This window comes from Gymnodraco acuticeps, unplaced genomic scaffold (genome assembly GCF_902827175.1).
Source record: "Gymnodraco acuticeps unplaced genomic scaffold, fGymAcu1.1, whole genome shotgun sequence".
In the NCBI taxonomy this organism is placed as follows: Eukaryota; Metazoa; Chordata; class Actinopteri; order Perciformes; family Bathydraconidae; genus Gymnodraco; species Gymnodraco acuticeps.
The window spans coordinates 4,512,873-4,537,613 of record NW_022990295.1 but is presented as its reverse complement, the minus strand read 5'-3'; the positions used below and the strand labels follow the sequence as shown (position 1 = coordinate 4,537,613).

Genomic DNA, 24,741 nt, shown 5'->3' with positions numbered 1-24,741 from the left:
AGGCTGTGTTCCCGCTACCGCTCCCGGTTACGCTGCATCTGGCATTTGTCTCTAACTCAACCAGTGAAGGTAGTGTTCTCGCACCCGCTCCTGGTAGACGCTGAACTGCCGTGTTTATTAATCCAGCCAGGTGAAGGCAGTGCTCTCGCTCCCGCTCCCTCTGCCGGTAACGTGGGTGTAATTACATCCCTCTTTCTGTTCGGCGAGTAGCAGCAACGCTCTACTCTTCCCATTAAGCAGGTAGCTGGTGAAGGCTGTGTTCCCGCACCCGCTCCCGGCTACGCTGCATCTGGCTACCTACAGCATGGTTCATTCATGTAGCGCCTGTATGGCTTCTCTTGAGCCAGAGGACGGCCACGACCGCTGCCCCTCCTGCCTCGGCCGCCTCTGGCGGTCAGTGGGGACGAAATTCGAGCATCTGATGGAGGTTCTCACGGTAAACGCCTGCATGAGCTGTAGCTGCATGCCTCGGGCGCTCAGAGTGGCTAGAATCACTGAGGTGGAACGTCTGGCAGCAGCCAACAGACACCTCTCCTTGTCACATCCTCCTCCAGATCAATACGGCTGTTCCCGGCGACTTGAGGGAGCGATGGCTATGTGTGCTCCCCCCCAATAGAAGGACTAGAAACAGGCTGTCCTCTAAAGTGGATCGGCTAGCTGCCGATAGGGGCATGATGAAGTCGCCTCTTGGCCCTTCAGCCTGGGCCCGGTGTAGGGGCTGCTAGCGGATGAATGTGCGTGTTCCTTGGGGACAGCATGTACGTTGTTGCTTAGACAACAGTTCCTTCTAGATAGTGGACGTTCTCACTCCACTCAGAATTTATGTGGCTGCGATTTCTGCCCGACATGTTAGGGTCGACGGCGCCACGGCGGGGTGCCACAGGTTGGTGTCCCACAGGTCGGTGTCCCTCTTTATGAGAGGGGCTTTACGGCAGCGTCCCCCTAGCACCCCGAGGGCTCCGGCTTGGGACCTGTCCCTGCTGCCGGATGCCCTATCATCTCCTCCCTTCGAGCCCCTGGCCCAGGTGGGGCTTAGGTGGCTGCCCACGAAGGCAGCATTTCTGCTTGCCATAGCCTCAGGGAAGCGAGTCGGGGAGTTGCATGTCCTCTCCATAAACAATACATGCCCGAGGTGGGACTCTCCGGCGTTGCCCTTTGGGCAAATGTGGCATTCCCGCCCGGGGTCCTTCCACAAACCCACTTCAATCAGCCTGCCCAGCTGGCACGCTTTGACATTCAGGAGTACAGCACGTCGAAGTTGCTGTGCCCTGGGGGTGCCCAAAGGTCATATATCAAGGCTACTGCCTGTATACGGCAGGAGGAGCAACTCTTGATTTTGCCCTGGCGGCACTAAAGGAGGTTATGCCCTCTAACCAGTGGCTGCCCCACTGGGTTGTCGATACCATCTCACAGGCTTACGGGGCCAGTGGCCGCCCCCTGCCATCAGGTTGAGATGCCACTCTACAAGGAGCATCTCAACATCTTCGGCTGCCCTGAGGCTGGTGCCCCTGGAGACCATCTGCGCCGCGGCGTCGTGGGCGTCTTCTGGCACATTCTCCAGTTGTCATCAGGTCAATGTCGCCACTCCCCATTATTTGGGCGTGGTCCTTTTGCCGAGCTCCGCTGCTTCCAGTGGTGAGCAAGGGCTTGGATTCTTCATGACATTGTTGGTATAAGTCATCCAGTGCTTAAAGCACCGCCTCTGGCGGTCAGTAGGGACGAAATAGAACGATAGTTACGGCTGTAACTACGGTTCTATGAGTCCCGGATGACCGCCAGAGTTCCCTGTCACTCAGAATTATTGTGTGCTCGCGAGAAGATTCTGGGAACAGATCCTCTGACGACACCGGATGCGCGCTATGGACATATCCAGTGCTTAAAGCACCGCCTCTGGCGGTCATCCGGGACTCATAGAACCGTAGTTACAGCCGTAACTATCGATTCTCTGTGTGTGTGTGTGTGTGTGTGTGTGTGTGTGTGTGTGTGTGTGTGTGTGTGTGTGTGTGTGTGTGTGTGTGTGTGTGTGTGTGTGTGTGTGTGTGTGTGTGTGTGTGTGTGTGTGTGTGTGTGTGTGTGTTCTCTCTCCAGAGCCCCTCACAGCCTTGAGGTTCAGTCCCCACATACCACTGTGTGGGTGACAGATAGATATTGGTGACAGTAAGACTATAGTGGTCATCTGGCCGCACCCTTGTCGCCATGGGGGGGGGGGTAAACACAGCCTGGCTGCTGTCACCAACTTCATGGGTCTCAGGGGACATTTTTCCAAGGGTCGCACAGGGCTTTGATCGAAGCATAGTGGGCAGGGAGGCATCTTGATCAAATGGAAGCACTCTCTGACTGTTGGTAAGTCTTCCCTTCAATTCTCTCGACAATCCTTCATCCGATTGACTTCAGACTTGTCAGGTGTACTACTGAGGATCAAGGAAGTGCAGTGAAGGGTGCAAGCTTTTGAAAACTACAGCATATATATTTTAGTAGGGTGAAATGTAGTTGAGAGAAACAGCATGCTGGGTACATCTCTCTCTTCATCGTTGGCTACGGTACAAGAACAGATGAGGAAAGAGAGGCCGGAGACATGGCATTTTAGCTAACTCAAACATTTCAAACATGAGCAATGCAACGCTGGAATGAACTGTATTGTTCCTGCAAACATCGTGGCGCCCAAGAGTTAGCAAACAATGCGTAAACTCTATGCTATGGGACGCGGTTATGTCCTAGCAGGATTATTGTTCAGGACTTTAAGGGAGCGCAGTGTAGATATTTGGCTGAGCAGTACATAAGAAAACGCAAACAATGTGCCTGTTCCAAAGGCACGTTTTAACCGGGCACTACATTAGTAACAGAAAGAAGAAGGTTACTGCTGAAAAAGTCAGTTCAGCGGTGCAAGAGGAACATAATCTGTATTGATAGCAAGGGGGTGAGGGGATGTGACGAGGATGAAAACAAAAGACAAAAAAGAGTGAGTCCTTTGAAATGGCACTGGCAGCATTCTGAAGAAATGGTAAATCCAACCAACAAGACATTTCAAGTTTCAATAAAATGTCATTGTGAGCAGCCGTGCAGTCATCCAGGATGTAAAAGTTGTTGCTTTTAACGTTAAAAGCCTCCCGCAGGAGAGAGGTCACGACGAGAGTGCAGCAAGTGGTAACAGGATTAGGATAATCTGAAATGTTGTCACATCAGGGGAAGAAGACTTGATGCCTTCCTACTAAGACACACACACACACAATGTATACATCACTTCAGGGGACATTACATTGACTTACATGCATTTCCTGGAGACTTATCCTAACCTTAACCATAACCAACACATGCCTAACCCTTACCCTAAACCTAACCAAGTCTTCACCCTAAAATTAATTATTCCCCTCATGGGGACCTCCAATTTGTCCCCATAAGGGAGGCGAGTCCCCACACGTGACTGTGTAAACAGATTTAGGTCCCCACAAGTATAGTAATGCTAGGCCACACACACACACACACACACACACACACACACCACACACACACACACACACACACACACACACACACACACACACACACACACACACACACACACACACACACACACACACACACACACACACACACTCTAGGATCAAACAGCAACCGATTCACTTACAAGGTAACGCTCCGAGGACACGCTGACGAGAATAAGGTCATCCCCAATCCGCACTTTCTCCCCTTCTGATCTCTGTTTGGAGGCAGGGTGGATGGTCCACCAACAGGCTTCACCTACAATGACACACACACACAGTCTCCATATTGTATATAAACAACCTGATATAGTGAACATCTTTGTTTGTAATTACTAATAATGCGATGAGCCGAGGGTAGACAGAAATGAGAGCTTGAACAAATGTATATGCACCAAGGCAACAATCTTTTTAAGTCATATTGAGGTGACAGCTGATCCTATGCACTGTATGGAATAAATAATGATGCAAATGTGCAGCAGAGATGTAATCAGCACTGACAAAAGTAGTGCATTTGTATGTTTACAGTACTCCACAGGGAATGTTTACTGAGAAAAGACGCTTATAAACAAATAAGGTGCGGGGGGGGGGGGGTTTGCAGACAGCCGAGAGACATAGATAAAGTGAAAGAAGCAAACAGTGAGACAGAGAACAGAGACAGGGACAGAAAGGAGCCAGTGGGATAGATGAAAGCAAAATGTACAGGGCTTTTCTTTTACCTGTTGAATCCTCCTGCAGACCGACGTCAAAGGACAGCTTATCTGTCTGAGACCTTGATGTCTTCAAACAGGCCAGGTACTGTGTTCAACAAAGCACACAGGACAGAGCTGTCACACACACACAATCACACACACCTCTGCAGAAGACCTTTCTCACATGTTTATGTGCCTGCCATATTCTTAAAAGGGGAAATTATCCACCTTTCATGTGGACATGTAATCAGAGTTGATGGTATATAAATCGTAGGTAAAAAAAAAAAAAAATAGTTTCAGTTTATTTTCTACACTAACTACCTTTTCAACTGTGAAAATGGGAAATATGAGTGTAGAGGATATTGGGACAAAGATCCTGGGCACAATGCATCCTGGTACATGTAGTTCCTGCTCTGATAGCAGGAGAAGTCAGCTTTGTCTCAGTATTCTGACATCAGTTGTGTGCAAACTCTTACCATAGAGCTGAAGGAATGCCGAAGGAGGATGGCGTGTCCGTACAGAAGAGTCTTGTGTCCGCCGCTTTGCGCTGCCTAAAGATATGATTCAAACGCACAAAATACACACAAATACGTAGTTACATGTCAGCTCCAGCCCCTGACAGAACAGCCCCAGTGGTCTCCCTCCAACTGCTTCCATCTACACCCGACCTCTGGCACTGAATGTTGACCTCAGTGAGGACCTTCTCGCCAGCGATGATGCCCTCAAGCTTGAGGGGAGCACATATCTCCTGGGGAGGGTTATGCCAACCCATCTCGTCAATGAAGACATGCAAATCTGACTTGTCACGGGAGATGGTGTTTCTGGGTCCTGTATCCATGAGGGAACAGGATACAGGGTCATCTTTCCACCACTCTGACGAGTCGACAGGAATGTGGGAAGGATGCACAACTACTGTCAGTGTCCGATGCAAGGTGAAAAGCATTAGCAGGGAATGGCTCCGACGCTTGTGGGGTTGGGTTGGGATGCAGAAGGGGAAAATGGTGTCTCTACAGTTAGAGATGCAAAGGGGGTAAAAAAGGGTATTTGACGTTTTTCTTTGGCAAGCGTCTCCCGTGTTACTCACCTTCCTTATGAGCCTCTAGAAAGCATTAAGGTAAGAAAGAGTTTCATTATTCAGAAATAATGTGCCTTATTTCAGTCTTTGGTACAGATTATTTAAGTCCCCAAAGACATACTACAGTGTGTCAAAAAGTCCTTTTTAATTTTTTTAGAGGGATCAAGGAAAGCAGGTTGACTCCCATTCATTGGCAGTTCACAGAGTAATGCCATTGGCACAAGATCCTGAAATAATTTGAGAAACATTGTCAAACAGTATATCAAAAGTACAACCACTGCAGGACACTAATGATATGTAGTCAAGACATACAATCTACCAAAGGTAAGTAGATTTTTTTCTAAAGGAATTCTTATAATGAACTGAGCACACAGTGTATTGTGAAAACACCATGTGCAGCCTCTCTCCTCTCTTTTTCATTTCCCCTCTAGCCCCCTCGATTGGCTACTGGCACAATGGCCATGATGTGATTTGATGCAGTTGTGTCGTGCAGACTGCAGCACTGGCTTTCAGGCTTTCTTCTGTGCTTCTGGCTACTGCTGTATGCTGGCTGAGGTACTGAGCTTAATGTGGCGAGGCACATCCAGCTGCAATCTCCACAACCAATAAACCCAAGCCCTCCACTCACTTCCTTATCCCACGGCTGGGGACTGCGTTACACAGATAGAGAACACACTGAGGAAAATAACGGCTAATTTCAGTAAGAAAGAGAACCTTCTGCATGTGGGGACACATTCCAGAAAAAATGTGATACACCTTGAGCAACTGAAATGAATAAAACTGTATTACACTCAGCTCGCTGAACCAGAAAGGGAAAAGATGGTTAGATCTAAGCGGTGCAAGAAAAAACAAAACAAGTATTGTATCTCCTGTCCAGCTTTTGACCACAAGTGACATCTTCATGACAATTTAAAGGCATGGCATTTAGCAGGAGGCAGCCTCCTGGTGTGTGAGCCCTGCAGCACATTGTGTGTGTGGCTGCAGTGTTGTGTTTTTACTCAATGAAGAAGGGCCAAGTGCAGCTACAAGCTAACACAAAGCTAGAAGACAAAGAGAGGGCAGTGAGGGCAGGGGAAGAGAAACATCAGCACGCCTGGTGTCGCCAGGGCAGCTATGTCTCCTTGACTGACTGATCTCATAATTTGCCCTATTGACCAGCGACACGCAAATCAAACAGGTCAGTGCTTTTTGGACGAGCAACGACAAGCTTCACACAAAGTGATCAGCGGTGGATACTGAGCTAAAAGGGGGTTGGCATTTGCATCGATTGTAAGTGTGTTGTCTTGGCAGGTCCTCTTCAGTCGCCTCTGTGTCTCAGTCAGCGCCTTCCGGCATAAACAGCCTGAACTACCGATTTGCTCCAGCCACTGTCCATTGATAAGCCCATCTGTTCAAAGACATTGATTTCAGAGCCTCAGCCGAGACGTATTCAACCTCCATTTCCCCTTTAATGGCGCTTCCTCCAATGACATTTCAGCGCAGGCAAAAGTGATGAATAGGAAGACAATATCGAAAACAGATAAATGTGAGTAGAGAGAAAACAGTGAAGTAACACAGTATAAATGGTCATTTTAAACCATCTTAAAGTCCAAAGGGTCCTACAAAAGGCACAAATGGTGTGAAAGGTTCAGAAAAAGATTTCAGAGATGAGTAAATCTTTCATCTACCCTAGAAAGTAGGAAACACAACAGCATTAAAGTCCAACTGAAATCACATTTAGTTGTGCGTTTTTGCAGTCAAAAATAATTGTATTTTTAAAGTTATAGTTGTATAGCTCTTAAAGTTCTGGTCAGACGTTGTAAGCAGTGGTATTGAAGGGTAAGAACCACACCAGCATCTAAGTGGACCAAAGCGACATTTTGAGGTGTTTAATGTGCTGCAGCTGAGCAGCTTATTAGGTATCTAGCCTGCAAACTGACATTAGCAGTGTAATTTGCGCCAGTGAATTTTATTTTTCTTGCTGGCCTTACTCAACAAGCTAAAGTGCAGGTCATGTGTTCAGAAAGATAAGGACACCTCAGAAAAAGCTTTTGTGGGTTGCAGATCAAAGTCTGGGGCTCTTGAATATCAGACTGCTGTCTGGTTGCTAGTCAGTGTGAGTATCTGCTAATGATAGAGAGGTGACATAACTGATGAATGGACATATTTTGATTTCTTAGAACAGAGGATTTAAAACAGGCAAGCAGTTGAATTTCAGTTGGACTTAAAGTGCTATGTGAAGGTCCTAAAAGGATGCATGAGGGATGAGGCTGGACTCTCATTTAAGTATGTTCTTTTTAGCTTTAATTTAGCATTTAATACTTTGAGCACCCTTTCCCCCCTAATTCCCTTCTAGCTAGCCCTTAAACCCCGCACAGAGGCAGTGGAACCAATGGTCTTGCATTTCTGTCATTCTGTAGCCCACTTTGGTCCCAGCCCTTAACATTTATCTCAGGAGTTGAGTCAATGAATATGAGCCTCAACAACTGAGGATTTATGGAGATTCTCACCATCATTAGCCATGTAGCATTAAAGGGTGAAATGCCAAAGCTGACTTGAGTCAGTAGAGCTTTTTTGACTAAATCCTTCATGATCATTCCCTCTCCAGTGGCAGAAATCTCTGTCTCAGCTGTTTCCATCCACTCATGGCATCTCATATCATACAGCAAAAATGAGTGGGTAAAAAAACGATACTGTGACAAATGAGAGCTTATCCTGTGAGACTGGGTTTGAATAAAACAAATGATACTGCAATGAGCATCCATCTAAATTCCCCTGAGGGCAAGACTAACGTTAACCGGACGCTAATCCAGCATCCAGCCGCTGCAGTTCTCCAGCAGTGGGAAGAGCTGTGTGATGGCTGTGGGGAACATTATTGGGAAGTCTATACGAACCTCTATTTGTCTCTGTCAACTCTGCTCACCCAGGATACACAAGAAATACATACCATCATCAGTTACTTCCATGCAGGGCTCTAGTGTTAGCATAAACCCTGATTTCTAATGATTCCTGATGAAAGACTGATGTTCTTCGATGATGTCTTATGGAAGACAGTTGAAAAAAGACTAAACTACAGCATCATGCATTAGGGATGAGAGGTTAATGGTATGAGTAGTGAACATACCCATCGGTCCGGGCCGCGTGTCTACCATGAGGAAGATGGAGATTATACACAGAAATTAGAAGATAAAGATGGGAGAGACACACATTTGTAACAGCAATGAGGAAGAGAAGCCAACACACCTGCAAGAAGATGACTATATAACAACGTCAGATGCAGGGATTCAGTGATGAATAATGAGTGATGATAACAGAATCAGCCACAACTAAATGAAAAACTGCAAATCTTCTATCAACTGTTCATTTTGCTTTAATAATTTACAAAGGAAAACATTTTTTAAAAAGCTGTTTTTCTTCAAGCCTTAGTGTTAATTAAATGGGTTAAAAGTGCATGCAGCACATGAGGGAAAAGCTCTAGTAATTCCAGTACATCCTCATTAATATTCATTGGGGCCTGAACCTCTGGGCAGCCAGGGTCCCAAGGCCACTGTATTGGGCCTATTTTGCCCATTCATCTCTTTAAAGTGACTGAACAAGTTAAGAGTGTTCAACTTAGCTTACTGCAGTCATTACAATAAACTGTTTTACAACCTTGTCTTATGAACGTATAAACAGAGTGGGACATACAGCACATGACTGGGTGTGTGTGTGTGTTTGTGTGTCAGCATGTGTGTGTCCATCACTCACCCCTTCACTGTTCTGTCCGCTCTTAGCCAGCATCTCCTGTAGCGCCCGTACTGACAGAGACTGTTCCAGCACAAAGGTGCAGATGCACAGGTCTGGAGGAACATACTGCAACAACAGACAAGAGGTTACAAAGTAAGATATTTTCAAGCTCCTTTAACTTACTTTGTAAACTCACTTGGGCTCTTATTAAAAAGTTAGTTTATAGCAATAGTGTCAAGCAGCATGAACCAGCTTATACAACCTATACAAATGCAACTGTGATCTCAGTCTAATTCTTAACGAGCCACCAGTAGTACCTTAGAAGACGTACAGTAATAGAGTTTATTCCTGACGTCCGCTAGCAAAAACACACATATTTTCTCTAAACAGCAACCAGAAGGGCTTATTTGTAAGTAGTTTAAATCATAATGGACTTTTTATTGCACCATCTTCACCCGCCCTCCATTGAGATTCTAAAAAGGCATTTTGTTTCAAGGAGTGTGCAGTTTATCCATTTCTGGATGCTGAAATCATAGACACTGTTATATCACGCTAACCTCTGAGACTTCTAATATGCAACATTGCCCACTTCAGCTTTAAATGAACATGCATTGATAGGGTAAAATATTAGCCAACAGTTTAAGTTATCATTTAAATATCCAGGAGATAGAGAACATTAGCATTCATTTGGATTCATGTTTCTACCCACCTCGGAAGCTAGATATCTTTGTGTTTTTGGTATCTACTAATCCCCAAGAAAAACATTTTATCCATCTAATTACTGACTAGACCAAGTATGTGATCTTGCTCTGCATAGAATACAGGGCATTGTAAGCACAGTATGTGTTGAAGTGCGCCTAAAGTGTCAAATGAAAAGTTAAGACTACTCTTTTGAAAGCAGCTGCCTCTGAAAACACCCTAATTTATCAGGCCAACATGCTCCATAACTGAGGCAGCATTAGTAGGATCAGATACAGATTGAGTATGTAAAAAACGTTTTGCTTCATAAACAAAACATCCACTTACAGTATAGCCAGAAAAATAAAAAGTGCGCCCTGAATCCGCAGGGATATTCTGATCAGATGTCCACTCGTAAAATGCGAGTTAGTCTTAATCAAGTGGGCGATATTCATTAAAGGTTACTTTAAAAATAGATTAAGTGCTCTCAGGTCAGTCTGCTCAAAGATAAGCCAGGTCTTGGTCATAGGATGTTAAAATTGTGTCCCAAACCAGGACAGGAGAGGAGAGGGGGATTCACTGACAGAATGAGGGAAGCAGGGATGAAGATAGTATGCAGAACGGCTACAAGATAAATTGTATGAACCTAAACAACCCCACTGTCCTCCTTACGGAGTACTTAAACTCTTTAAAAACTGGTTCAGGTACAACCAACTTCATTTGCAAACTTCACACAAACTAGTTTCAGGGTCAAGCCACAATAGATTTACAGTCAATACAAAGCTAGATGACCAGCAGTGCACTGAGCCAATCAGCCATATCTGATCATTAAAATCTAAGTCAAGTTGAAGAGTAGATGCCCCAGGCGAGACTGTGAAAACGCTTCAGGGAAAACAAACAGAAATGACTTCAAATCAAGTTTTATTTATATAGCACATTTATAAACGATTTTTGGTCGAGCTAAAGTGCTGTACATAACATAAAAATAGCCTACAGTAGAGACACTTTACAGCAAATACAACAGCACAGATTGTTCAGAATATCAGTATGAGAAAACTTGATTTATAGCAACACATGCCAGTGTGTTGGATTTCAACAATAATAATTCCAGTCTCATTGGCATACTACAAATTATGCACACTCCACAATCGCTATTGAGACATGAACTAAGATCGTTTTTTGAGCGAAGACTATTAATTTGTTTTCAACCTAATTGTCTGATTTAGCATCTGTGGTGGATTCATTCAAAAGGGAAAAGCTCAATTCCACAGTTGTTTAGTGGTAAAAAAATATTTTGCAGGTTTAATTAAAAGCTAGAAGATGGTTAGCCTAGCTTAGCAAAAAGTCAGATACTGAAAATATTTGGAGTGATGCAAATCCAATATTCAGTCCTTTTAGCTTTTTTTGGGTCTCCACTAAATACATTTAGCACACCCTCCCCCAACAATCAATATGCAATATAGGCTAACATATTTTCAGCATGCTGTTTGGGCATTTGGTGATGCCTGCCCTCTACACAGACTAGCCCGTCCTCTAGACGTTTTACTATATAAATCATAATGAGGACCCTAGAAAGCAATCCACCCCCTACCCTCGTCTCTCTGGGTGACTGACAGCTGACCTTTGCTCTCCCCAGACACAAGTCTGTAACAATTTGTATGGAGTTAGATGAGGGTCCAAAAGAGCTGTAGAGGATGATGAGTGTCCAGCCCTGTCAAGATGGCCTCTTAGTCGGAGCAGGGAGACAGCTTTACAGCATGCCGGCCATTCCCAGACGTTTGCTTTATGACCACTAGTGTGAAGAGAGAAAGAGCGTAGCTAGATGGTGGGCAGGGATGGATGTCGTCGTTATGTCTTTCTTCAGAGAGAGGGTGAAAAAGGGCCAAAGCTGATTGGCCTGATGCGGTGACCTCAAACTTCGCCATTCCTTTACAGCTTATTTGGAGGAGCTGCTGAAACTGTTAGTTTAAGCGGCAAAGATAGGAGTCAAAACTGATATTTTTAAAACTACTATTGGTCAGTTGACGTACGTGAGTGGATCTGTTTTGATTCACATTTTGTACACACACACAACAAAAACACACTGCCATTATGGTATGTGGGAATCAACCCTCCAGTGGTCATAATATTGAGTCGCTGACAGGCAAGACCTGCTGGTCGTACATCAAAATCAAGCAGCTTCTTTCAGGCTGATTGATGTTGCCATTTAAACTGTGCAAACTCTAAATCAACTTCCTCTTGCGGTCCTGGTTATTTGCCCCGTTACTAGACTAGTTCACAAAGAAAAGGGAGGCATCCTATTCAGTTGTCCAGGCCCGTTTCCTAATTGCCATGTTTGGGTCTTTTTCACCTCTCCATCGCTGATCCCAAAGGTGGGGTGATGCCTTTTCATTAAAAAAAAAAACCCAGGCAATGAAGACAAAGTGCCAGATAGGGAGAACATCCATCACATCTGTCAAGTGTAATTACCATCCAATATGGGGTGAAAGCCTCACCTCCCTCTGGGCACAATGCCCCCCCAACATACCCACACATACTCTTTATGAGTGCTGTTGGATGACAGGAAGTGGTGTTGGAAAGAAGAGAACATGCTGGATGTCAGGACAACAATAATCTTTAATCCCTACTTCTTTTTAGTGTCTTTCCCCTGAACACCTCGCTGTACCTCACACATGTATGGTGTCATAGCTTGAGCCTAATGAATCTCAGACAATACAAATGGGTTATGATTAATAGACAATCAATGCGGACAGAGCCCATTAGGCCTGCTGTTGACAGGCTTTGCTATGGGAAAGCAATAATGCCAGATAAGCGGCAGAGCAACAAGGTGAGAGTCTCTTGGGAACACATCCACTCCAACAGCCAATCATCATTCAGATATTCCTGCTTCTAGATTGAATAAACTATTTTCACACAAAAATGCAATAAAGTATGCAGTTTCTTGATTACAAAGGCAAACAATGAAATGTTTCTTAACGGCCGTAATTATAACTTTTCACTTAGTCACACAAGCTATCAAATGCGTCCGCAGCTACCGCTCTGCTGCAATAAAGCCGTGGGCAATTAGAGCCAACAGCAGCAATGTTTATGAAACAATCCATCAAACATGTCCAGGTGCATACTTTCTGGGAATTATCATCTGACAGCGGACCAACCAAGGTGCCACATCTTTCCTGAACCTTTTAAAAAGAAAAGCTCATCAAATAGACTACGGTGGATGGGAGCTTTGATGAGGTGCTGAGCTGTCGTTTTTTTGTGCATCTCCGCTAAGCTTCTCTGAATTGTTTCCGGACATAAACAAGGATGAATAAAATGGTTGTCTAGTTTCTAAAAAATGTGTTATGTGATATTTGTTTGATTACAGTCTGTGTATGCAATGTGTGTGAACATATAGTTGATTATAAAAACAGCAGAGAAAACAAACCCCATCGAATGAAGTAGAATAGATGAGAGTGACCGCACACACAATAACAAGCATTTCTGAGTTCTGCTGAATGTTTTTTCAGATAAAGAGGATTAAAGATTTGTGCATACCTTGGCCTCAGATGTGGGCTCCAGGTAACACAGCCGGTTGCCCAGCCCCTCGGCAGCCAAGCAGAACTTGCGATTCTCCTTCTGGATGCAGGCCACGCACTGGAGCACCACTTCATCATCCTGTCGAGAAAAAAAAGAGGACTTCAGTCTGTGTGTCTGTGCATGTAGACGCTGTGTGTGGGTGTTTCATGACCTGAGACAACCACACCTCACCCACACACCTGCCAAGCCTGGGTTATTGATCAGGGAAGACTCTTCTGCGCCACTAAAAGTGTTTTGTCTTCCCCCACTATAGTGGTAGAAGGACAACCGGAGACTGTTGGAGCAATAACACATGACATTCAAAAAATGGAAAATATTTTTTACATATAGAAATATTGGCATTTTTGACATAGCAAATAAGCATACAGTATACCTCAGACACAATTTGAGTGGTTTCACATTGCGTTCTGTTCACTCTTTTCTGATTTGTTGTATCGGGATCAATAAAATGTGACATATAATATTGAAGCAGCATACCATTCTGTACTAAAACTATAAAACTAAAACAGTCAAGTGCACCAATAAAACAGTTAATTTTAATATACATTCCCTCTGCTTCTTATAATGCGTTTTCTCACTGCCTGGGCACAGCTAATTGGGAGGATATCCGTCTGAATGTGATGATCAAACAGAGAGCAACCATGGTGGATTCCTTTGAGTCGACGCTTTAGGCTGTTTACTCTGTTTAGATTGTACAAATGAGGCAATCAATTTGAGCGTAACACGTTTAAAAAAGAAAATGATGGTCTGAGTGAATTTGCTTATATAAAGTATTTATGTAAAAGAGGGGAATTGTGTGGCTTCGACACCCCAGTAGTAATTATGTATGAAATGATGCGTGCATATGTTTGAGCATGTTTACCTATATTTGTTGAACGAATGTATATATTTATTAGGAAATGTCTTGGTACCTTTCTTTGACAGCTAAACCCTTTATACAGTATCAGAAGCATCTAAATACAATATTTAGAGAGTACAAATATATATGTTAATAATGTTGGCCTCCACATCCTGATGTTTGTGTTAGAGAATTACAATAAGTGACTATTGGAAAGCCTTTTAAACACAATTAAGCAGCAGCTCATACGGCACAGGGATAATGAAGAACTATGTTGTAAATAATTAACAACATTATCTATAGCTTTGCTATGCTTTGTTTATGTTAAATAAGGCATACACAGTAATCCTAGTTTAATAAATAATTTAGTTGGAATGCTGACACAGCATTCCAACTATCTGTTATGCTACGCACGAAATTCTTTATTATTCCGCCGGGTGGTTTGCGCCTCTTCTTCTCCCACATTGAATATCGCAGAAACTCTGTTCAAACATCAAAACGTTCAGCTCGGTCGGGAATCGATGGCTATTACTTTTATCATTCATAACTTTCATAATTCTAGAGATACATCCCATAATTCATCACATTTTTAACATGGAAGTCAATGGAGAAACTCTTCAGACTTCAACAATCTTCATGCAACTTCAACTGCTAACTGCTCCTTCTTCAATGGCTAACTGCTCCTTCATACTTTCACTCAGAAACCTCATTCCAACTTTAAAATGTTACACATCTTTCTGACATTATTCGTGTAACACAACTTTTAAATCTGATTCTTACTTTTAGAGATATTAAACATTGTTCAGACCTTGGTAAAGAGGCCTTCTTCAGATTTTAGAGTGCGTGATGTCACAGCTAGAGTGGAGGACAGATTTAATTGTGCCTTCATATTTTCTTTTAAACCTGCCATAATTCCCAAACCCTAAATTCCTGAGACATAATCTTTCATGAGAAACGTAGGAAAACATCTCGTAGCTTGAAAGATAAAAGAAATGAGGCAAAAATAATTAAACAAAATGCCTCTTGAGGGCATGAAGTGACAAAAACTTTCAACATGTCTCCATTAAACCCCATTGTAAATTCAGCCTCATCTTTCCCCACCACAGCAGCCGCACACCTTTAGTTAATCTGCCAAAAAGGCCACATTATTAACCCGAAAGTACACAAAAAGTACACTTCAGATGCTCAAGTTCCTTGACATGTATCACACTTTGAAATTTTACCGATATCTGTTACGGTTCTTCAACAAAACGTTCACATGTAAGAGGTTTATCTCTCATTCAGAACAATGAAAATGCTCTCCTCTCACTGATTACTGCACATTACCATGGAAACCTTCGATCTCTGGACACGTTGTTAGCTCAAATATAAACACCTGTGTCATGGAACACGATGATATCATAACTCCAATTGACATAATTAGAGCAGCAGACTAATGACGTGGTCACTGGAGTTTAACAGACTGTCTCAGCCTATTCTTTTCCGTCTGATGGAGACTTCATACTGACTTCAACATGTTCCACATATTTTAGAAATGAACAATTACAGGCCCATATCAAACCTGCCATTTCTAGGTAAAATCTTTGGAAAAGTTGTTTTTCAACAGTTGAGTAACTTCTTGCATTTAAATAACTGTTTTGATGTGTTCCAGTCAGGCTTTCGTCTAAACCACAGCACTGAGACTGCTCTTGTAAAGGTCTTCAATGACATCCACTTAAACACAGACAGTGGCAGAACTTCAGTGTTAGTATTATTAGATCTCAGTGCTGCGTTTGACACTGTTGACCACAACATATTACTAGACCGACTAGAAAACTGGGTGGGACCTTCGGAAACAGTTCTAAATTGGTTTGAATCCTACTTAAAGGACAGAAAAAACTTTGTTTCTATAGGTAAATTCACATCTGAGTTGACAAATATGACATGTGGGGTACCTCAAGGCTCCATCTTGGGGCCTCTTCTCTTTAACATCTACATGCTACCACTGGCTCATAATGGTAAAATAAGTTACCATGTGGATGACACACAAATGTACGTAACAATTTCACCAGGAGACTATGCTCCAATTCAAACACTAAGTAAGTGCATTGAACAAATCAATGACTGGATGTGTCAGAACTTTCTCCAATTAAACAAACATAAAACTGAGGTAATGGTTTTTGGAGCCAAGGCAGAACGTATAATAGTTAGCGCTGAGCTTCAGTCTGCAATGTTCAAAACAACAGATAAAGCCAGAAATCTAGGTGTAGTCATGGACTCTGACCTGAGTTTCAACAGTCACATTAAAACAGTTACTAAATCAGCCTACTATCACCTAAAGAATATATCTAGGATTAAAAGACTAATGTCCCAGCAGGATTTGGAAAAACTTGTCCATGCTTTTATCTTCAGTAGACTCGACTACTGCAATGGTGTCTTCACAGGTCTCACTAAAAAATCTATGAGGAAGCTGCAGCTGATTCAGAACGCTGCTGCTCGAGTCCTCACTAACACTAAGAAAGTGGATCACATCACTCCTGTTCTGAAGTCTTTACACTGGCTTCCTGTGTGTCAAAGAATAGATTTCAAAATACTGCTGCTGGTTTATAAAGCACTGAATGGTTTAGGCCCAAAATACATTTCTGACCTACTGCTAAATTGTGAACCATCCAGATCTCTCAGGTCTTCAGGGACTGGTCAGCTTTCTGTCCCCAGAGTCAGAACTAAACATGGTAAAGCAGCGTTCAGTTATTATGCTCCAAATATCTGGAACAAACTCCCAGAAACCTGCAGGTCCGCTGCAACTCTGACTACTTTAAAATCCAGACTAAAGACCTTTCTTTTTGTCGCTGCTTTTAATTGAACTATTCACATATTAAACTGCACTGTAACTTTTATCCATGTATTTTTTCTTTTAAATGTTTATTTTATTATCTTTTCTTTTTAATGACTGATTTTAAATGCCATTTTCTTAATGTCTTTCATTTTTTGTAAAGCACTTTGAATTTGCTTTGTGTTGAAAGGTGCTATACTGTATAAATAAACGTGCCTTGCCATGAAACACGGTTTTCTCATAACTTCAGTGAAAATGCTCCAAATGGCCCAAAACTTCACAGGTTTGGTAACGATGCAGCCATCAACGCATCTAAGCGTATTATGGGATGTCATCAAATGCCGTTGGCATGGCGACAGATCATTCACCATCAAGTTAGTTCAGAAGTTTGCAGTTCAAATATTCTGCTGCTTTTCCAAGCCTTTTTACTTTCTTTTCTTCTCTCATCACACATTCAAGCCCCCAGTGTTCATGTATCATTTCAATCTAAATTCTTCACTTTTTTCTTGCACATTACATTTCAGCATAGCAGTTTAGCGTCAGCTTTTCAGCATAAAGCATTCCCACTAGCAATTTCTTTAGGAATTGCATTCTCTAGTTTAAATATGTAATGCAGATGAGCCATGTGGATATTAAACCCGTTTCTGTCATAGTGATTTATCCATTACAATTACATACATATCAACAAAGGCAGGTGTAGTGGTGAGAAAAGCCCCCAGTTAGCATTCTTCAGGGAGAACTACAGCTGAGAACAAACATCTGAGGCTGCTGTTGTGTAAATGGCTAGATTATGTGTATAGGGTTGGCCCTGTAAACGCTGAATTGGACATTGTTATTCTTTGTGATAGCGGAGCAAGCGGAAATCTGCTGATATGTGATGCTATGGGATGGGGCGGGGGGAGCTTCTGAACAATGGCCAGCTGCATTATTTAATGTAGCGGGGATTGTGCTGAGAGCAGAGTACAGCAGTAGTAGTAGTAACAGTGAAGCACTCCATTATAGCATGATGCAGAAGGAGAGCTAGAGAGAGAGAGAGAGAGAGAGAGAGAGAGAGAGAGAGAGAGAGAGAGAGAGAGAGAGAGAGAGAGAGAGAGAGAGAGAGAGAGAGAGAGAGAGAGAGGATGCATCTGTATGGCTCTAAGTGCCTGTGCATGTACTTCTTTGTGTTTAACTTTGGTGCGTTTAAAAAGCAGGGCATGATAATCTATATTGACAAGCCTCAGGGCCTTGACAACACAAGCATGTCATTTTTTTCCCCACAACTCGGAGCACATTGTGACCATTTGAGTAGATGAGTGCCCAATTTTGACAATACAACAATTATTTGTAATGTAATTAAAAACTTGCCTTCTGATATAAATGACTAGCGATCACTATCATGCTAACATATTTGCATCATGACTACCTACTGCAGCAACATGCATGAATGTGACATAGGGTGACTTTAGGTTAGGTTAAGTTGGTTAAAGTCTGTTTCCTAATTCAATACTGTTTCCTGTACCTGTATTGTTTAGAGTTTAGATTATTTATGGTTCGGCAAAGCAAGCAAATGAGGTAAGAGGATGATCAATCTTCTGTTTCTGTCTTGTTTATAGCGTTATCGGTATTTTCTGCAACTTAATTGTTGTATTTATGACTAGGAAACGAAAATATAGTGTTATAATGTCAATACGTTGAATAAAACTAATCATATGTACATCAAGCAGGTGAAATGCTATCAAAAAACTGTAAATGAAGGAAAAGGTAAGGCAGGACACCACTTAAGTGACTTAATTAACTAGGTTTTGATCCTAGTTTGATCTTAAGTGATATGGTCATTGGTCAATGGACAGTTTTTTATCCGACACTGTAAAAATAAAAGTAGTCGAGGGATCTTTTCCTTTCCCTAAAACATGAATGCAGCATTAGGTATGATTTTCATGTCATCATTTTCGGGCTATATCGTCGTTGGTCCTTCATTGTAATTTACAGTTTGGGATAACTACTTTACATACTTATACATCTCTACAGTATTTACAGTAGGAAGCAAATCTAATTGAAAGAATACTGACTGGAATTGATTGTGCCATTCATGGGACTGTTATGGGAAAGACTTTGGATAATGGTAACAGTCGTGGATCAATATGAAAATGTTATTTATCTCACACACAGATACAGATTGAAATGAATAGCCTGAATAGCCCTCTACGGTAAATCAACACTTGGCTCTGGTTGGAACACGCGATCAGCCGCTCTGGTGAGGCAGCGTGCGCTGGGTTGATTTGGGCAATATAAGGACGGTATCGATCCACGCTTCACATTCCTGTCTGAGTGCCAAGATGCACACACACTCAAGCGGGCACACACACACACACACACACACACACACACACACACACACACACACACACACACACACACACACACACACACACACACACACACACACACACACACACACACACACACACACACACACACACACACACACACACACACACACACACACACACACACACACACACACACACACACACACACACACACACACACACACACACACACACACACACACACACACACACACACACACACACACACACACACACACACACACACACACACACACACACACACACACACACACACACACACACACACACACACACACACACTTTAATCAGAGAGGCTAACTCATGTCTCTGCCTCTGTCTAGCCTCCCCCCCACCACCGTCTCACCCCCACACCGAAGCACAATTACGTATCTGACATTGCCTCTCTGTCTGTCTCTTTTGCCGCCTGTCACCAACCCCTCTTACTCACTCATCCCAGATTGCACCTGGCTTCTACAGAGGAGGAGGGGGGGGGGCACTCACTTCTATTAATCATTCTAAAGTAAAGCTCTATAGTAATGTGTGTCAGATTGGGAGGAAAGGAGATGCTCTGCTCAATTTGGAGACGGGTCACTTTCCAAAATCAAAAAAATATAAAATCAGACTTTTGGTGATTCTGTTCCTATTTGCTCGACTGTAAATAAGAGGTGTAAAGATCTCTATAGCAACAATAAAAAAGGTTAGGCGGAATCTGAGCGCTGAGTCGACGATGAGAAACTGGAACTTTTACTTTCTGTAAGGGTTAAAAAAACATAATCAAATGGACTTCTCTAATGACTCTTTACAAAAAAATAATAAAGTATGTATAGATAACCAAAATGTTGTTTTGGTTCATTTTTTCTCAACACTATGCTGTGTAGGACACTTTGTTTTGTCTTGACTGAAAAACAAGACTAGACCAGGGTCTTAAAGGAAAAATATTGAGGTAGCGTATATCTATTTTCCCAGGGTCCTTTATTTCCCTGCTCAATTCATATGACACATTAAAGAGACATTTCAAAGTGTATTATGCTCTGAGCAATGTATGTTTGTATAGCTCAAATGTTGAAATCATCCACTTATGTAATACACATTAAAAACTATGCCTTGACATTTTCATGCAAGATATATTATATTTCCACCTTTTTTTAATAATACTACTTTTAAAACTGCATTTGAAAAATCTATATCTTCATTTTTTTGCAGTTGACCAAGAGCAATCTTTGCCCATATCTTACCATTACCAATCACTTACAATGTCTTTATGAAGAACATACAGTAGGACTCTGGGAACATAGGGGTGACCCAGTATTTAGGCACGCAAATGCTTGGAGATAACGCAGTGGTTTTCTGTCAGGCCCCCCCTTTGGAGAAAAAAAAGTTGGGCCCCCCCAACACAAATAGTCACGTAATGGGCCAAATTCACATTTATTAAAATACATCAATATGAACGTGTGCATTCCTTTGCTCGAACAGTGATAATAAAACAATGCTCCATAAGTCTGTGTGGTCAAAAGAAAATACATAATACAATTGTGCAATCCCTAGAACAATAAGAAATGCTGATATTTGGCAAAAACTTGTGTCTTATCACAGGTGGCTGCAATGAGCCTGTTTGGCACTGCACATTTCTTCAAAACGGGGTTGCAGGCTCAGTGGCGGTTCCAGAGATTTATTTTGGGGGTGCTGTGGGGTAGCTTGATGTTTCATAGAGGGTGCTCAAACATTTAGGGTTTCCCATTAATGTACCGGTCGCTACAGTGGAATTTTCTACTGCAACAATCCCCACGCAAATACACAGTACACCCGCAACAGTTAAAATGAAGGCTCAATAATTAGCTCACGGCATATAGGTGTAAGCAGGGGTAAAGTGCTATTTTCATAAATGGGGAGTGGACCTAACATAGGGGGGTCCGGGGACTGACACTCACTCACTCACTTGAATGAAACACAGAGACCCAGACGTACTTGTACTTTCAAAACCATTTTTCCTCCTGGTCTCTCGTGCCCCCCGTCATGCCTCTGCCCCACTTTGAGAAACACTGAGCTAACGTTAGCATGCAACAGGCATAACATCAAAAAAGACGATGCCAATATTATGAATGTTTACCTAGTACAAAATCTTAATTCTGATTGTTAGCATGCATTAGCAAATGTTAACACTGCAACTAAGGCAAATTAACAGTCAATGGTTGCACTAAAGAAATATACAAATCATTTTGCATGTGCAGAATTGAGTAGAGACACTTCCAGCCCAAATGTGACATCAGGGCTTCAGTTCTCTATACTGTAGATTAAAGAAAACAGTCATTCATTCAGCCGTCCTTTAACAATGTGAGAAGTGAGCCGAGTCTCCAAGGGCACCTTGAGATTGAATTTCACTCTATCATAATACTCCCACTCTCATACAGTGCCCTCTCAGGCTTATTCCTTTGTTCTGTGTAAATCATGCATTTGTCATCTCCACTGTGTATAAAAGTGTGTGTGTGCACAAAACAACAATTCTGTCAAATTCCAATGGGATCTGTGTCAGTAACACATGCAGAATATCAATGAGCGGGGCTGTGATGACACGGTATATTTTCTTGGTTTTAACCAATCATGTGCTTCTGGTGCGAAGGGGAATAAAAGACATTGGTGGATATTTCTGCATAGTGACAGTCGGGTATAACAAATGTCTCCTCAACAAGCGTGCTGCCCGCCAATCACCCAATGAATTTCTGACTGAGATGAAAAAAAAAAGATCATGTAAACCACTAAGTCTGGAGAGTGCTAACCCACCAGTGCTGCCCTACAGGCCTGACCTTGTAGTGCTGTTGGCATGGACTCACTGATACTACTGCTTTTAAATAAATAATCATTATTGATGATAGTAAGGAGTGATTACAGAGTTTAGAGGCACATAGCCTAATGGGTTGTTATGTGAAACAAATCCTGTCATTACAGCTCTCATTAGTCTGCACTCATTTAAAGATCATCAGGTTTCTCTCTCTTTTTCTCCAAAGCTCTTTTTTATTTTGTACACATGCACAGGAGTCTACCCCTCCAGAAAACAAAGATGAGAAGTCCAGGGTTTGTGGGGTGTAACTTGCTCTGGCGAAGTTTGCCTCTTAAGAGCTGGAATAAGTATAGAAGCAGTGTGAACCAAAGTGCTCTCCGGAGGAGTCTTGAGTATCCAAGCCTTTGCTTTAAAGAGATGTATTCAGTATTTCAGCAGGTAGCGGTACAGTGAATGCTATTAGTTCATGAGAAGACTCTTGCCACCTTATTGTGCACTGTGCAGGGCTGCAGTGTTTTGGCAAGTACATCGTGGAGGCACAACAATAACCATTGTAAAGTCAGAAAATGTCTTACAGACACAAATAGGCTGTAGCAACAGAGAAAAAGGGCCTCTCTGCAGGAAAACAGGATTCTTCCCGTTGTTGAGCACTTAGACTGGCTGTGATGGTAAGTGAGTTGCTCTGGTATTTCATGTGTTGCTCCAATGTTTCTCATAGGGCTTGTATTACCACTGTTTGCACTATGTTGCTTGACATTACTACCGCTCATAATCATTTAGAAAAGATAGTCCACCCCAAGTCTTAGGAATCAATTCTGCAGAGAAAATAGTGTTACAACAAGTCAGGATCAACATGACAAGTAGTCTCCTCATTAATGTGTCTCCTGTTAAAATCCATGCAACAGATTTGGCTTCTTAGATGCCTTGTCACCCGACGGAGCCACAGGCCATGTGTCTATGTCAACAACATCTTCTGTCTTCTCCTAATAAGACAGTAAATAAAGTTAAAAACATGAAGCTGAGTGCAAAAAATGCATTGCTTTAAACTACCAATCCAAAGCAAAGGGTAAGCAAATAGAACAGATTTTATAAAAAAAGAGGCGATTACACCTCCCTTTAAGAAATTGCCTTTGCTAAGTATGCCTTCTTCAAAGCAAAGGCACATGGTGATAAAATCCAGACTCTCTGCTCCCTGCCTCGCTCTTTGAGGTCAGATCAGTTCTGTCTTCTTCATCTTGATCCTGAGCCAAAGTCTCAACAGCAAACCGATCTGAGGGGTCACTGAGCGGCCCTCTGGGAGGAGAGAGAATAAGGCAGCAGAGCAGAGACGAGAGGAGAGGAATAAGGAAAGGAAAGAAGGATGGAAAATATCCTGCAAGCTAAGGCACACACACACACACACACACACACACACACACACACACACACACACACACACACACACACACACACACACACACACACACACACACACACCACACACACACACACACACACACACACACACACACACACACACACACACACACACACACACACACACACACACACACACACACACACACACACACACACACACACACACAACACACACACACACACACACAACACACACACACACACACACACACACACACACACACACACACACACACACACACACACACACACACACACACACACACACACACACACACACACACACACACACACACACACACACCTAAACCTGCCTTTGTTCCAGTGTGACACCTTTCTACAGTGTACCGGCTAATAAGTGTACCTCATCACCGGGGGCCTGCTGCCAGTCAACACTGTGCACAAGCTGGCTCACACACACACCGGGACTTTGTTCGGGACAGATTGATACAGCTGGTCGGGCACTGCAGAACAAAATAGAGCTGGGCGGTCGCTGTACCCCCCACACGCTCTCACACCCACACTCACACAGAAAAAAGACCAGGTGTTTCCCAGGCCTCTTAGAAAGCTATTTACAGCAGTCACAGGAGAGAACTGCAGTCTGTACTGACTCACTGTTAAATCACAGGTGAGTTATCAGCTGAACATCTGCCAACCTGCTGGTCCTTGTAAGATTATGTATGTTAAATATGAAGTAACAATATGTAGGGTACATTATGTTCCTTTTAGGAGCAGCATTATCTTCTTTTAATCTTTAGAATAAAAAAGGATCAGGTGGTCAAATTGCACTTAGGGCAGTGGTTCTCAAAGTGGAGGGCGCAGAGGCATGACAGGGGGGGGAGCGAGAGTCCAGGAGGAAAAATGGTCATTACAAAAAAAAGAAATCATAATTTGAAAAATTATTGATTCGAAAATAATATGATACAGTACAGTACTATTACGTCTGGGTCTCTGTGTTTTATTAAAGCTCGGCTCTCTGTGTGTCTGTGTGTGTGTGTGTGTGTGTGTGTGTGTGTGTGTGTGTGTGTGTGTGTGTTTGTGTGTGTGTGTGTGTGTGTGTGTGTGTGTGTGTGTGTGTGTGTGTGTGTGTGTGTGTGTGTGTGTGTGCATGCGTGCGTGTGTGGAACGAGCCATTTTGTGTGCGTGCGTGTGCGTGCGTGAGCGAGAGAGAGCGCACCGGTACCGGAGATCGTTGTTGTTAGCTTCTGGTGCTAGCGAGCTACGCTAACGGATATAAGGAGTTTTTTCAACAACAAAGTGGAGGAGAGTCCTCTCCTGTCAGACTGAGAGGCTCAGTGAACTAAAGGACTCTCTGAGTGTTTAGATAGATAACTTTA

At 42.9% G+C, this 24,741-nt stretch overlaps 1 protein-coding gene across 5 annotated transcripts in view; it reads right to left on the bottom strand.

The window, feature by feature from the left end:
- Positions 1–24,741, bottom strand: part of LOC117550154 (ryanodine receptor 3-like) — a 148,992-nt gene that overhangs the window by 107,747 nt on the left and 16,504 nt on the right. For 3 of the 5 annotated variants that reach the window (XM_034222497.1, XM_034222498.1, XM_034222500.1), the window contains exons 2-7: positions 13,164–13,283; positions 8,973–9,077; positions 8,350–8,370; positions 4,648–4,722; positions 4,199–4,277; positions 3,626–3,738 (exon numbers count right to left, since the gene is read on the bottom strand). In XM_034222497.1, the coding sequence (XP_034078388.1) occupies positions 3,626–3,738; positions 4,199–4,277; positions 4,648–4,722; positions 8,350–8,370; positions 8,973–9,077; positions 13,164–13,283 (513 nt within the window). The remainder of the gene's footprint in view (positions 1–3,625; positions 3,739–4,198; positions 4,278–4,647; positions 4,723–8,349; positions 8,371–8,972; positions 9,078–13,163; positions 13,284–24,741) is intronic. The other 2 variants (XM_034222501.1, XM_034222499.1) reach the window with 1 other exon arrangement.